The sequence below is a fragment of the Elaeis guineensis genome, chromosome 5, assembly GCF_000442705.2.
Source record: "Elaeis guineensis isolate ETL-2024a chromosome 5, EG11, whole genome shotgun sequence".
In the NCBI taxonomy this organism is placed as follows: domain Eukaryota; kingdom Viridiplantae; phylum Streptophyta; class Magnoliopsida; order Arecales; family Arecaceae; genus Elaeis; species Elaeis guineensis.
The window spans coordinates 124430697-124446091 of NC_025997.2; the positions used below are offsets into that span (position 1 = coordinate 124430697).

Sequence of the window (15395 nt, forward strand, 5' to 3'; positions counted from 1 at the left end):
AACTGAAAAACTATTGAATGAATGGAACAAAAAGGAAATTGATGGGCCCATGCATATGTAGCCAATCTCCACCTATATGCCCTCGTGCATATAGTAACTTTGGTAGAAGGATAACTCGGTTGTATTTTTAGATGATCGTAGATTTTTATCATTTAGCTTGAGATAGATTTGCAAGCAAAATGATTTAAGTGGCTGAGGTGGCGTGCGGATAAAATTTTCGACAAGTAATATGTAGTTACATGATTTTGTACACGTTATAACTCCTATTACTTTACAAACATGTATGATCGTGATAATTTTAGATTTTTCCTTATCTTGGAGCATATTTATATTCTGTTTTAAAATCTTGATCTTCAATTTTAGGTTTATCTTCTTGCCTATTTTCATGTTATCAATATTATTATTAATTTATTATTACATTAGTAATGCTATTATTATTATTTTTTCCAAATTCCTCCTTCCTTTCCGAAACTGGCAGCTAAGGTGTTTGGCAAAATAAGGCGGCTCTCCATCTGACGTGGCTATTTTTGTCAGGGCAAGGGCTGAGAGCTGAGAATTGCGGACAGGAGCCCGTGGGAAAGGAACGGACAATTTAACCCGGGTTAAAAGGGTGATGACCAGAACTAAAGCCAGCCCAAATCTTTTTCTTTTTCCCTCTCCCCCAAATTCTCATAGCGAAAAAAATAAGGGGTGCGCTTTGGGTTTTCTCCAGGGGTTTTCGCCGAGGACGCGAAGCCAATTACACACAATCGCGGATCGGTCCCAATCCTCTCCCCCAAACCCTCCCTCCCCGCAGCTCGAATCCCCCATTTCCTCTCGGGAAAATCCATCCTTTCTCGTCCTCTCTCGCTTTCTCGTGCTTCTTCGGCGGTCCACTTTTCGGCCGGAACCGATCCCCTTCCGGCAGACGCCGATGAGCTTCTTTTCTGGAAGAACAGATTCCTCGATCCCCTGATGGTTCTTTCGCCGTTTAGGGTCTCGTGTTTTTGAGAAATTTCTCGATTTTCTTTGTTGGGGCCCAGTTCTTGAGCATGGATGACCTGCAGGCTTGGGTTCCGGAGCCGAATGGCGCAGCCTGGGACGGCAACCCCCAGTCTCCCCCGGCGCAGCCGTCGAACCCCCACCCGTCGGCGATCAGGGCCGAGAGCTGGCGGCGAGCCGAGCAGGCCACCCAGGAGGTGATACAGTGCATCCAGCCCACGGTAGTCTCCGAGCAGCGGAGGAGGGACGTGGTGGTTTATGTCCAGAAGCTGATCAGAGGGTATATGGGCACCGAGGTGATTCTTTTGTTATTTTTTCTTTTCGAACATGGTTACTTGTTTTGATCCAAGGTGTCTTCATAATGTCTTTCTTCTTGTTTTATATAGTAGGTTTTACCGTCTTTGAGTTCTTTTGCTCCGTCGGAATATATTCTATTCAAGATTTATTTCTTGGATGCAGTTAATTCTGTGTTTTATGTGGGATTTGATAGGTGATTTCTTTGTCGCATTGCTTTTATGATGTTGGTGTTTTATTCGATGTTTGCCTCCTGTTTTATTTGACCTCATTATTGTCACTTTAATCATGGGACTTATTTTGATTATGAATATGGGAAGTTGAAATTTTTGATTCGTTCATGGTGTTCTTGCCCGATTGAAGTTGTATATTAATTGGATTTTTAATTGGATTTTTGCTGAGTTTAGTGAATTCTTCTCTGTATATGTTGGTGTTTTGTTTTTGCTTGCAGCTCTGATCTGTTGAGACTTTCGGAGCTATTTCTACATAACATGGCAATATCGCGTAATATAAATCGTACATGTTGAGGTTTCCATCAAGTTTAGTGAATGTTTTTAGCATCCCTTCATATTTCTTTCTTCTTGGTAAAAGTCTATATTGATAACACATTCTATGCAGTTGGCATTGCATTTGAACATTATCAAGGGTAATAATAGGAAACTTCAAGATTTCTACTACAGCATGGGTGACCCTGTTTGTCTATTGTCATCTATTTGGTGTTTTCTTTTATAAAAACAACAAATCACACGTTACAGCACCATCTTTTTATTTGGTACACATTTTAAACAGTCCATGTTTGAATTATGGTGCAACCATTTTCTTTCAAAGAGCGTAGTTAATTTGTTTTTTCCTCCTTTTTTTTTTTTTTGGTGTGCAGGTGGTGGGTGGGGGGGGGAATGCTCTGAATCCTACCCTTTATTTATTTATTTTTTTTTAAAGCTTCAGAAAACACTAACATTTGCTTTAGAAGAATTTTATATAGGCTAGATATGCTCAAAATTTACATTGTCACTGCTCAGGGTAAAATGATAAAAAAAAATCAATTTCAAAAATAAGCAACTATGTCTGATTCTTAATTCTTGAACAATTCATGTTCAAATTACAGTTTACGTGTATGTTTAAATTGAAATTTTGTAATAAAAATTCAATTACTTTTTTTTAATAATTCTTTGGCTAAGGAAACAAGACAATTTTTGTGGGCAATAAATGAGTTAACATTCATGAATGCATAACACACACATGAATTCTAAGAATCGCTGGTGTCATTATGTTAATAAATAATGGCATGGTGGTGTGTTACCAAATTGATCCACTATGGAAACGAGACTTCACAAGTTCAAAGACTTAAGAGCAAAACAAAAGATGGGGAATGATGTGATAGAAAGCAATGTGTGACTTGAATCGTGCTGAAAATTATTGTTCACACCATATTGGATTGGAAACTGAGAAAATTATACCTCGTCATTTGGGGCTGCCTCTAGGTTTGTTCACAATACAGTGGTAGATCTAAGGTTGTCTTAGGAATTTCCTCTTTTTTCCTATCTATTTAGAAAAGAAATATATGAATATAGGGTATTTATAAGTAACTTGACAGCATCCAGGTTATCTTGGTCTGATGTTTTTGTTTCGTCAAAGCAAATCTTTTTTAGTAGAAACCTTCTATGTTTTGTTTGATGCAGTTATGCAGAACGACCCTCAAAGTAGGCTAATATGCATTCTAAATTCGAATTCATATTTTTGTTTTTTAAATGGAATGTGTGGGCCAAAGTTCTAAGTAATGTTTGATTTTTATCCTCCTGCTTGATTTGAGCTTTTGAGATCCTTATCAGCACTTTCCTTGCTCGTGCATCTTAATGTATAAACTGTCAATTTAGGAGCATGCTTTGGCCAACCTTAATATACAACAATTTGTGTCAGCTTGTGGCAAAACCAATTTGCCATTTTACCGAACACAAAACTATTTCCAATAGAGCTGTTAAAAACTGAGAAAAATAGTTATATGAAGTTTAAAGATTATATAAAAGATAATTAGAGAAGTTGTAAGGATTATGAAGAAGCTTCTGTAACAGCCTACTATAGTATGAGACTATGAGTATTCTTTATACCATAATGAGGCTATACTTGAAGTATTGAAGATGAATATCGTGGGATTGATAAAGTAAAATAGTTAGCTAATAATGAAAGATATAGATCTATACCCCCATAGATTGGACAATTAGGTGATATATTGTTTCATTTGTTGAAATTATGTGTTTTAGATAAAATCAAATTGATTTTGCTTCATACAAGCTAAAATTTGCTAAAAGATCAGCATTTAGTTGGTGTGCTCCTTGTACAACTTTTGTAGGCTAAATGTACTTGATATTGAAATTTAAATAACATGTTTGGGCAAGGTTTCAAATATTGGTACCGAACCTCATACTTGTTCTTGCTGGAATGGTATGATACTAGGTATTGACACACCGTACAAGGCTGCATCCCATATTGACGCACTCGACACATTGTGCATTGGTGCTAGAAACCAGCTAGAATGTGTATGGTACCATTTGTACCATCCTGTTTTGGCATGAAACCTTGTTTGAGGCTAATGACATGTGGGCTTAATAGGTTTTCTAATTCTTACACTTTCCTCTTTAATTGAATCATTGAGGCTTTAGAGTTCTTTTGGCAATTAGCTGCATCTTTAATCTCCAATTAAATTGATTTTGATTTATGTTACATTTAGCTTGAAAACAAGTTTTGGTGCATCATTTGCACCAAATGGATCGTCAATTTTGCTCATGTCATCCTTGTATGATCCATTGATCTTATTAAATTCTTACTGGGGCCAAAAAAATGACCAGGTACTTTACATCCCTCTCTTTTTTGGAGATGTTGTCAACTCCCACTCATTCATTAGCAAGATATGACCACAAGTTATCAACATAAAGTTTGGTTGGCAAGTGAAGGAGACTCAAAGTTATAGGTTGACATTAGTGGTTAGTCATATTGAATTTATGACAAAGCCTCTCTAACGAAGTAGCCTACAATGCATGAGTCTATTAAAGAGGGGAATAGAATGATATGTCTGTATGATGGAGAAGTACCGCAAAGGTTACAGTTGTGAGTCTTCATTTACATACATACTTTCATATAGGGTTTATATGGACTTTAGTGGATTTAGGAGGCAAATCCGACCACTCTAGTAATTCTTGGGTCTAGAAACCAATAACCTATTATACATCAGGGTAGGTTTTGCCTTGCACCCTGACCTCATGTCCCCTTACCATGAACAGTATCCTCCTCTTCCCCAATTGTTATTATTAACCCCCCCTCTCTTTCTCTCTCTTTCTCTCTCTCTCACACACCCACCCACCCATCCCCACACCCTCCTCCAACCATTCAAGCAAGTTAATCCAATCTACATTGTGGAGTTTGCCCGATGCAGGGTCAAAAATGGGCTGGTTATGATCTGCTTCAATGTTTGAATTGGGTTAGATTCTCATATCAATTTGTATATCCAACCCATGTTTGGATGCAGATCTGGGTAACATTTTTCTTTTAAACTTCCTTAATTCCACTATTGGTTTGGTTTCATTCTTGGATACTAATATGGATATCTAAATGAGAGAAAAAGAAGAGACAAATCCCGTCAATCCCAAATTTCTCAATCTTGTCCAGGTCCCAAATCCATCTTCTCCTTCATTTTCTTTGATCCTATCACTCTCTTCACCTCTCAACCTCTGTAGCAATGACCTTCCCCCATCCACCTAGCCTTGGCAACTAGCAAACTCTAGGGGCCATAATTATCGTTCTCTTCATCTATGTCCGAGGACCATTGCCTGCCTCCTCTCTAGCTCACCATCGTGGTGGTTGGTGCTTGTTTATAACCCTAGCTATCTATTTTTGGTCTTCCATCTCCTCCTTGGCTTCTATATCCTTGAAGTGCATGAGCTTCCCTTTCCTACTACTATGCCTTAAAGGCGTAAGGAATTAGAAGCATGAGCATGTCTTCTTCTTCTTCTTCTTCTTCCTCCTTAGAATATAATGATAGTACTAATGGTGCTCCTTTAACATCGAGGGTATCTGGGCATGGCGAAGAGTAATCATGTAACTTGTAGTAGTATACTATAATCTATTAATAGTACAATCTATCAATGATTTTATATTGTTATTTAATAATAAGGTCATGAGGAAAATTTTATACTCAAAATAAGAGCATGGAGACCCAACTTATCCTTCCCCTTATTGAGTTTGACTTTTTGGTTTGCATCATTTTCCCCTTCTGCCCTCACTCATTCTCATGTTGACCTTCTGCGCACTTATGCACCATGGTATCATTGCTAGATAATGTATCATAAGAGATGATATGTTTCAACTGCAAAAAATACTACATTTTCTTATTGGTAAAACTACCAAAACCCCCCAAAAAACTTTTTTATTAAAAAATCATATCCGAATAGGAGTATCTTAAACAAGCAAAGACAATATAGAGACTTTGATTGTTTATTTGCAACATTGTAAAGAAATTAGCATCTTTTTTATTGATATTCTTCATATCTTAATTGAAAAAGTTGAGCATAATTAGATATTTGTGGACTTTTAATTAGTTGTTCATGGAGTTCATTTAGAAAATGGAGGCATTAAAGACTCTGTGAATAGTCATATAACTTTTATGTTTGATCTAGATGTGGTTACAAACATTTTGATAACAACAATAAATAAAGATATCAAATGATAAATCTTAAAATTAGTGATTATTGGCAATGTTTGCTAAACTGGTACTAGAGGGCATGCTGGCCAGACCGATTCGGCACAGATGAGTATGTATTGTGCTGTTGCGGGGCTTATTAGCAAAGGAAGAGCCAGAAAGGCGAAATGAAGGGAGAGGGAGAAGAGGGGGGGGGAGAGAGAGGATGGGACAGAGAGAGGGCTCGAAAGATCTCATCAGAACAGGGATCCCCTATTTTAAAGAGGGATTTCGAGCTCTCTCTCTCTCTTGGTTTAAAGCGAATTTTTTGGCAAACCATTTGCCGATTTTGGTTCGAAATTGGCAAAAATAAAAAGGGATCCCTCATTTTGAAGAGAGCTTTTAGTCCTTTCTCTCTCTTGGCCTCTCTCTCCCTCTCTCTCTCTCTCTCCTTCTCCTTCTTTTGCCATTTTGAACCTATGTAATGAATCGTACCAGGTAACCAACCGGTCAGTTTGGTTGCCTTGAATTGGCTGATTCAGTTGCCCAAAATCAGCTGGTTTGGGACGATTTAGCATACCAGATTTTACTAATCATCACTAGTTTTCTAGCATTAATTCTTTTTTTTAACATATTTGTGACCACTTTTGGCATGAAATCAGGAGTGACATTATGGCGTTTATATAATTATATGAATTAATGATTTTGTCTAAGTCAGGACTAACGAAAAAGAAGCAATTGTAAGTTGTATATAAGATGAAGCAACTTAATAGATATTGCTTCTACCTAATACTAGTTCTAAGGGGCTATTCAAGTCCTAGTTATTGAGAAGTTCCTAGGGCTAAAACTCTATGCATACTCATGTACTCTTCCACTTTTATGTCATTAACAATATCAGTTGCTTTTAGAATGCAATTTCACTTTCTTCTCTTGTATTATGAGATTCCAGCATTGTTGAATGATGCCTTGAGAAAGCTGTGTTATGTCAGTGGCTAATTGAGAAAAGGTCTAGTACTTTCTAGTTTTCTCCTCTCTTTCCTAGTATCTGCTGCAACTTTCTTCTAATCTTTTTTTTTTTTTTTTGCTTTGCATAATGCCAAATTGTATCTGGAATGGTGAACACAATATCTCTACCTACGTTGCATAGACCTGGTCTGGTCGGACCACAGCTGATCCAAATTGATTTCTTGTAGCTTAAACTGATAGGGCATGATCCAACTACAAACATTTTGATCAAATTGATTCACCAAGCCAACCCAACTTTGCCAGATGGACCCATTGGGCCAACAAGGTAATTCCTCCATAAGTTTAAAACAAGCAATCACAATTGCTGAAACTGTAGGTCAGTATGAATAGGGAACTGAAACAAATGCTGGCAGTGAAACTGTACGTCACTATTGTAGTTTTGATACTTTCTAAGCTAATTAAGTAAACATCCCCTATTGTGCTTTGCTTTCCATCTTGTAATTCAGATGATGTCCCTTTGGTGACACTGTTAATTATTAATTGCTATATGAACATTATCAATTATGTAAAATTTGCCTCAGCTTTTAAGGGTAGAAGTAGCATGTTGCAGTGTTCCACAAGTGGCATGTTGCAGTGTTCCACTTGTGGAAGATAAGTATTTGGAATAATTTTTATTAATGAAATTCAAGTCTTTTACTGCCTTTTTGCTTTAGTGTAAAGCTTAAGCTGGTTTGAATGCTTCTGATGTTTGATGCTCTTATTATGTTGTGCCAAAGTTTCAATTCTGACTTTTGTTATGCAATCTTCCCACAGATTTTTCCATTCGGATCAGTTCCATTGAAGACATATCTTCCTGATGGAGATATTGACCTGACTGCAGTCGGCATGCCTGAAGATGCTTTGGCCAATAAAGTGCGTTCTGTTCTTGAAGTTGAAGAACAAAGTAAAGATGCTGAGTTTGAAGTGAAGGATGTGCAGTACATTCATGCAGAGGTATTTTGTTCTAATAAATTTTACTTTGTTTTTGCTCTTTAAATGGTTACCATGATTTATAAGTTTTCCTTCTGCCTAATTCTGTGCCTTTGTGTATGGTTGCTAACTTTTATATGCGCTGCCAGTCCTTGTTGCCATAATCAATAAGAGTTCAGTATTAATCTGAAGCTTTTAGAGTTTGTCTGCACTGTCTGGCCAAGTCTTTGGATAATTTCACAGAAATTTATGACATCCTATCTACATAACCTTTTGTAATAAACTACAGGTATCATATAACTTATAGTTCAAACAGGTGATTCCATGTTCAATTCTGCCTTTTTAATCAGATTGTGCGTTGTAAGCAGGAGGTGAGGGTTTGCTTCTATTTGATTGGCTACATAAGCACTGACAATTTGGCACAAACTTCGGATCGTTTATTTTTCTTAAAGATGACACGTAAACATATATAATTTTTTTACCTACTTAAGCTTTCATCTTTTTTCCTTTTGTTATCCTGTACGTGATGCAATTAAATCATGCACTTGCTGTCACAACTTTTCTGAAGTGTCACAATGCAGGGAAAGTGCTTTTCTTTCCCTTTGTTAGAAAGCAGGATCCTACTTTCTTCGGATGAGTTAATAATATATTAAAGTTTGTTTTAGATGAGCTTGGTGTCATTAGTTCGTCATGCTGCTAAAATTTCATCATCATGCCATGGTTAAATATCTAACCCTAAATGTGGCTTGTTATTCAGTATGCAAATGCTGTTAATTCTGCTAAATAACATTTGGTTCCCATCCCTTGAGTTATTTGCAGAATTGCAGTGTATCCTACTTACACTAGGAGTCTATGGCTGCTTCATAAACTTGTGGTTCTAGATGCTTCAGCTCCCCGACTTAAGTTTATTGCTGCTGCATCAGGTTCCTTTTTGTTTGTTATGTGGGTTTAATCTCTATGTCCTTTGGCATTCTTATTCTTCTGTTTCTTGTAGCCTTTTGTGTATAGTTTGGCGACGATTCTGTCAAATATGGAAAAATTTTTCCATTCAGGCATTGCTATCCAGGTAGGCACAAAAGCAAAAAAAGTCGCCATGAATAATGACTTGTAATTTTTGTTGGGAGGGGTTACTTATTCCAGCACATTGCAATCTAAGGTCTATAGGATTTAAAGCAATGAAGATTCTATTGATAACTTGCAACTACTTTTTTGTATCTAGCTGGTTGAGAGAGGCCACAACTCCAGCATGTTCTTTCCTTATTGTACTGTTATAACATTGACTGATAATATGGTATTGGATGTTGGATCGTATAGAATAGAGTCACACTCATGACATATGGACTAAGCTGCATGCCATTTTTGAGATTCTATACCAGAGCATATCTGTACCTGATCACTAAAAACTTCAATAATGACATGCATGTATATATATGTGTTACTATCTGCATATAAATCAGGTCATATGTTAAATAACAGGTCAAAATTTAGTAAAAATTATAGCATTTGGTTAAACAAATCTTTCTGCTGTTAAGATATACATGGATGACATTGCTTGTGTGGAACTTGAATTCTAAATTGTTTTTTTTTTTTTAATTGATGATATGGTTTCTGATGGCAGGTCAAACTTGTGAAATGCATTGTTCAGAACATTGTAGTAGATATCTCATTCAATCAGATAGGCGGACTCTGCACACTTTGCTTTCTTGAGCAGGTGTGGAGGCTAAATCTTGCCCATACAACTTCAAACGTGAACATGCTCTTTATTTTCCTCAGAATGCATGTCACTTCTATAAATATATCATATAGATCCTGTACTCTCTGTTTCACATCCCATCCATTGTAATAATGTTTTCTAGCTGTTGGTTTTATCGTGCTTGGTGGAGAATTTTACACACAATCTCACATTTGCTTTTCTAGGTTGACGACCAAATTGGAAAGGATCATCTCTTCAAGCGTAGTATAATATTGATCAAAGCTTGGTGTTATTATGAAAGCCGCATTCTTGGTGCTCATCATGGTTTAATTTCTACATATGCATTGGAAACTTTAGTGTTGTGCATTTTCCATTTCTTCCATAAGTCTTTGGATGGCCCTTTAGCGGTAAGTTCTCTGTGGGAAACAAGCATCATGATGCTAGAATTCTGAATTTGTGGGTTCATTATAGAATTTGTCTACATGTATAAAAAGGTTGCTTAGGTCATGAGAACAGCTGCCCTTTTGTAGGTTTTGTATAGGTTTTTGGATTATTATAGCAAATTTGACTGGGATAACTACTGCATCAGTTTACATGGTCCAATTCCTATTTCTTCTCTTCCAGAATTAATAGGTAAGTGACTTTTAATTGACCTTCATTTTTCCTTAAATAAACCGTGGTCCAGACTTGGCAACCTGTTGTTTCTTCTTTCACAGCTGAGCCACCTTTGCCGGAAACTCAAGGGGATGATTTACTGCTTAGTGAGGATTTTCTCAAAAACTGCGTGGACCAGTTCTCAGTTCCTCCAAGGGGATCAGATAACAACTCTAGAATGTTTTCTCAGAAGCATCTAAATATAGTTGATCCATTGAAAGAGAACAACAATCTTGGAAGGAGTGTCAGCAAAGGTTAGCAGCACTTCTCCACCAGAGTCTCAAGATCCTGATTGATGATTCCTTCTATTGATTATTACCATAACTACTGAAAATTGATTTCTACTCTTTTTTCCCTATATGTGCTTTGATGTGTGGTCATTGTGATGAATAGGCAACTTTTACCGCATTCGTAGTGCATTTACATATGGTGCCCGAAAGCTTGGCAGGATACTTCTACTACCTTTTGAAGATATTGCAGATGAAGTCAAAATGTTCTTCACAAACACATTGGAGAGGCATGGAAGTGGCATAAGGCCTGATGTGCTAGATGTATTTTCCAGTCATTCAGACAGGACAATGATTGATCATGATGGTCTTGGCTCTATGTCACCAGACTTGAAGGTTGAAAAATGCAATGATGATGAATTGATTTTAGGTTTAGCAACCACTGATTCATGTGCAGCACTGTCTGAGAAAATTAATAATATCAAGATTTCAGTCTTGGGGCAGGAGCATGAAACCAGAACACAATTAAGCAGATATCCCATCAATCAGCATCCGGATGCAAATTGGCTGCAGAAGTGTACCAAGATAGAATCCAGCAGTCCCTTGGAGGGCAACATTGTTTCAGGGAAACGCTTGGCTGGTGATGCCAGAGATCTTGCTACCAGCAGAGCCTCTGATTCGAGAACCGTCACTGGAACTCGTAAGGTTTCACCATCTAATAGTGAACCAGGTTCTTCACCATCTGGAAAGGCTTATCATGTGCCCCATCTATTCTTTCATTCTGAAAATGGTGTTCCATGTGAGGTTGATGATTACACGAATTCAACAAATCTTGGTGCAACGAACAAAGTGTTTACAACCAGGGCTTCAGCTCCTCATGAGGAATTTAGACAGTCAGACTTCTATGAGACTGAGTCATCAAGAAGTGGAAGAAGGAATCTATTCTCTGCATCTGCTGGTTCAGTTGATGGGCCTATGAAATCAAGTTGGAATACATACTCATTAGAAGATTTGCATCTTGCAGACCCCTTGATGGAAAGAAATCAGAGAAATGGAAATAACAGAAGTTCAAAGATGAATGACTTATCAGATCTTACTGGGGACTATGAATTGCATAATAGGAATCTTTTATATGTTCGGGAATGGCAAGACTTCTTTATGGTCACGCCTGTTATTCCACTTCAACAACTGTCCCCTTCTCAGTATCGTAACAAAAACTCATGGAATGCCTTTCCTCGGCGGAGTATGTATACACATATGGGTGCAAATGGTGTGGTCCCTGGGCCACCATTTTCTCCTCCTGGTTGTTACCTGATCAATTCACCTGTGATATCTACTGGTTATGGCATGGAAGATCTCCCAAAACCAAGGGGAACAGGGACATACTTTCCCAACACGGTATGTTCTCTGGGATCTTTTTAGTTGGATATTTCTTTAAATTCAACATTTTGGTTTATTGTAGTTGCATTTAGGGCTCATTAATTGGTTTGTTTTGTTTTGTTTTTTTTTCCTTTTTTTGGGGTCCAAAACTAGATCCCTTAGAAAATGGGCCCAACATATGGACCTATACCCAATCTGTATGTCCAATTTTAGTCTGAAGTCTGTTTTTCAGTGTATGTTCAGGTTTTGATCAGTCGTGTGTAGGCATCTGTAAATTGTGGTTCCTTTTGAAGTAACAGTGCTGCTATTTTCTTCTTTATTTTTTTTAATTTTTTGGGGAGAAACTCTTCTTTGGCTGGCACTATCTGCAGTTGCTGATATGTTCATTCTGGGGTTTTCATTCACCTCAAAGTCTTTTCTGTTGGATTTTGTAGAGCTTCCGTCCGTACAGGGAAAGACAATCAACAAAAGGAAGGAATGCAGCACATGCAAATCACCAGCCAAGATCCCGTAACAATGGCAAGGTGGAAGCATCTACAGGCATGACCTTAGAGGAAGGCAGTCAGGAACCATCATCACAAGCACAGGTTCCCTTCTTTAGTGGAAATGGACGTGGGAAGCCAGCTACCCTGGATGTATCCCAGTCTTCACGCCCTGCCTTGAAGGGTGTTTCCCATTCCAATGGCTTTGTATATCCATCAGAAGGAAAACTTGCATTTGGATCCTTTGGTCCTGTTCCAGTAGAAGTGTCCTTACTGGAACGAGGCAGCAGAGTGGAATCTTTTGGTACTCAGGGTCAAGGATCTGGACCAGCAATCCCTGTATCAACAGAGAAGAAACCTGGAATGAGTCTAAGGCATGAAAGGTAATACATTTTTCCTACTGAAGTTTTTGTCAGTAAAAGAAGCAGAAACAAGGAATACAATTTCCGCTACTTTTGTAAACATTGGCATTAGACATGGATGATAAGGTGTGCCAAACATTTTGTCTATCTTCAGACATTGACACAAGCATAACAAGATGTCCCCTTCTCTAATTATAAATAATCATGCTAGAAGGTGAAAAAATAGTAGTTATGAGCAAGGTTTGCTGAATCGGTACTGGGATATTACCGGCCAATGACCTGTTTGGTATTAGATTGGTATGTATCATATTGATCCAAGGCATGCTAAACCAGGGGGAGTGAGGGAAAGGGAGAAGAAGAGGGGGGGGGGGGTGTTGGGCTTATCAAAAAGCGATGTTGATGAGGGATGATGACTGTCGAGAGGGCTGGAGCTCAAAGAGGAGGAGAGGAAACCTAGGTTTGGGGGAGGAGAGAGAGCGAGAGGAGGCTGAATGAGAGGGAGAGGAGGCTTGGGCCAAACCACCTGGTTTAGGTCAGTTTAACAAACCACTGATTCTTAGAGATGAATTGTCTTTTTTATTCTTGAATTGATATCCATGCAAATGGTTCATCTTTCTTATGCCTTTTTCCGTAAACTTCTTACATGTAGATATGGATCGTTTGCTTTATAGTTCTCTATACTTTTATTCACATTACCAGATATATCAAACAAGGGTTCTTGACATATTACCTACTTCTGAGATCTTCTTAGAGCTAGAATTATGTCATATTGTAGAATTCCATTCTCTTGCATAACTCAAAGTTGGTGTTCATTCTTTCTGAGTATGAAGTCTCAAGAATTTTATTCTGATTGTTGGTTTTTGGCTGAGGGAGGGAGGGGATGGCGGGAGGGAGTATATTTTATTAGTCTCCATCACAAAAAGGGGCCGAGGCAAAACTGAAAGCTAAAGAACTGCAACTCCTGGTGGATCTGGAGTCAAGTTACCCAAGAATTTAGGAGTTTTTTAATGGTATAGACACATAAACTGGACTACCACACATATTGGAACAGCTGTTATTTTTAGAAATTGTATTAATAATATGACTTGCTTGCATTTCCCATGTAGAGGCTAACATTCCATTACCTGATATTTTCTGCTTGAATAGTCATTACCATTTACGATTATTAGTTCTTTTTAAGAAGTTCCATTGTTAAAGGATCTATTCTGGTTCTATATACATAAATAGATAGACTATTGTCCCCACATAATTGATTCTTAGAATTGTATTGTTATGTATTTCACATTATAAAATATGAAAAAGGCAGCCGTGAACTGGGACTTGTCCAAGCTGTTATAGCCTTCTGCTTAGAAACCAGAGGTTTTCGGTTTGATTGGGTGGTGCATCACCAAATATCTGAATCTAGGCACTTATAGTGTAGGTGGGTCTCCTTTCCTCTCAAAAAATTATGAAAGACAACAACTTTACATACAATAGCCTATGAAGTTGTTTGATGTAATGGATTTTGAAATTTTTATGAGCAATACTTAAAATGTGATTCTTCTTATGTTTCGCAATTTCATAAATTAAATGTGCAGGCCCACTCAATCATATCAGCTGAAGGATGAGGTCGACTTTCCCCCTCTAACTAGCTGATGACCTGAGTGCAGTGGAATGTGTTTATTCCATGCATGCAGGAGGTAGAATATCATCATGGGAATAAGTGAAATGAGGAAATGCTAACCAGTTGGAGCTTACCTGCTTGAGCAGCATTGCGGAGGTGTACAAAGGAGTATTTTCTCTGATTGTTGTGAGGAATTAGCATTTTGTACATTGTAATAAATTTTCTGTTTTCTTAACCCTTAGCCTCACCCGTTCAGTGGGTATAAACAGGTTGCCCAATTTTTACCCCTTTTTAGCCCGGTTTCTTCCGCTGCAGGTGGTGAAAGCACATATTTGTTATCAGTTTGTTACAATAGATAATCTTCTTGAGGGAATCTGAGTAACGAGTTCCTTTCATACTTTTTATTATGGCAGATTTTGCTCTGGTTATAATTTTTGAGATCTGTTGCTCTCACTCAGTTCTGCTCTACGAGATTTTCAGCAAGAGTTTTTGAGCTTCCAATTAGCCTGTCACCAATGAGAAATTGCTAGGCAATTGCAGCTTGCTCAGGAACTGATACCTAGTATCTTGGCCAACCAATTAATACTGGGAGGTCTATGCTTCATCCAGAACTTTTGACAGAGAAAAGGTGTGCAGTTTCACCTTTGCTTTTGATTTCTTTAAAACATTTTTGGCATGAAGTTAGCCCTTTATTTCCTGGCGGCTTAAGGACATATGTGCCCGTCTTTCGGGGACAAAAGAGAGCAGCCGTGGGTCCATGTAATTAAGCTGCTGGGAAATATCCGCCTGGGGGGTTCGGAGTCAGCTTTATTTATCTTGCTGGCGTAGAGAATGTGATAACCCTGTGAAAATGGGGACTCGGCAGGTTTCAAGATTGGAGGTCGACCAATGCTCGAAACCAGGCCTGGTCTGGGAATTCAGCAATGCTCAACCCAGCGCGAGAATCTTACTGCTGCTTTACGCTTGGGATATATTGATGAACATCGCTTATCTCAGGTCAAGTGAGAAATTTATGCTGTTCGTTTCAGAATGGTTATCAGTTTGAGATACATGTATAGCTGGTGGTGAGGTTTGCCAAATGGTTATGTACATGAACATTGTAGATAGGGTCAGCT

General features: G+C 38.1%; 1 protein-coding gene across 4 annotated transcripts; it reads left to right on the forward strand.

Moving 5' to 3' along the window:
* Nucleotides 1–641: 641 nt before the first annotated feature.
* LOC105045964 (uncharacterized) lies at nt 642–14675 on the forward strand. 4 transcript variants are annotated; one of them, XM_073258418.1, is made up of 10 exons: nt 1149–1277; nt 7138–7235; nt 7724–7903; nt 9498–9590; nt 9797–9979; nt 10103–10205; nt 10289–10480; nt 10620–11851; nt 12268–12698; nt 14255–14675. In XM_073258418.1, exons 3-10 carry the CDS (start codon nt 7796–7798, stop codon nt 14310–14312), a joined length of 2400 nt encoding a protein of 799 aa, XP_073114519.1. In that variant the 5' UTR covers nt 1149–1277; nt 7138–7235; nt 7724–7795; the 3' UTR covers nt 14313–14675. The 4 variants fall into 4 exon arrangements, with proteins under 4 accessions (XP_010922724.1, XP_010922725.1, XP_073114519.1 ...); XM_073258417.1 differs by lacking the exons at nt 1149–1277; nt 7138–7235 and adding exons at nt 8699–8802; nt 8874–8945 and having other exon boundaries at nt 7764–7903; XM_010924422.4 differs by lacking the exon at nt 7138–7235 and having other exon boundaries at nt 642–1277.
* Nucleotides 14676–15395: the final 720 nt, after the last annotated feature.

Excerpts from the sequence above, each read along its gene's own strand:
- LOC105045964 (XM_010924422.4), top strand. The coding sequence starts at position 1,032 with ATGGATGACCTGCAGGCTTGGGTTCCGGAGCCGAATGGCGCAGCCTGG. Across the intron at positions 9,980-10,102 it reads CTTTGGATGGCCCTTTAGCG|GTTTTGTATAGGTTTTTGGA; the intron begins GTAAGTTCTCTG and ends GCCCTTTTGTAG. Across the intron at positions 12,699-14,254 it reads ATGAGTCTAAGGCATGAAAG|GCCCACTCAATCATATCAGC; the intron begins GTAATACATTTT and ends TTAAATGTGCAG.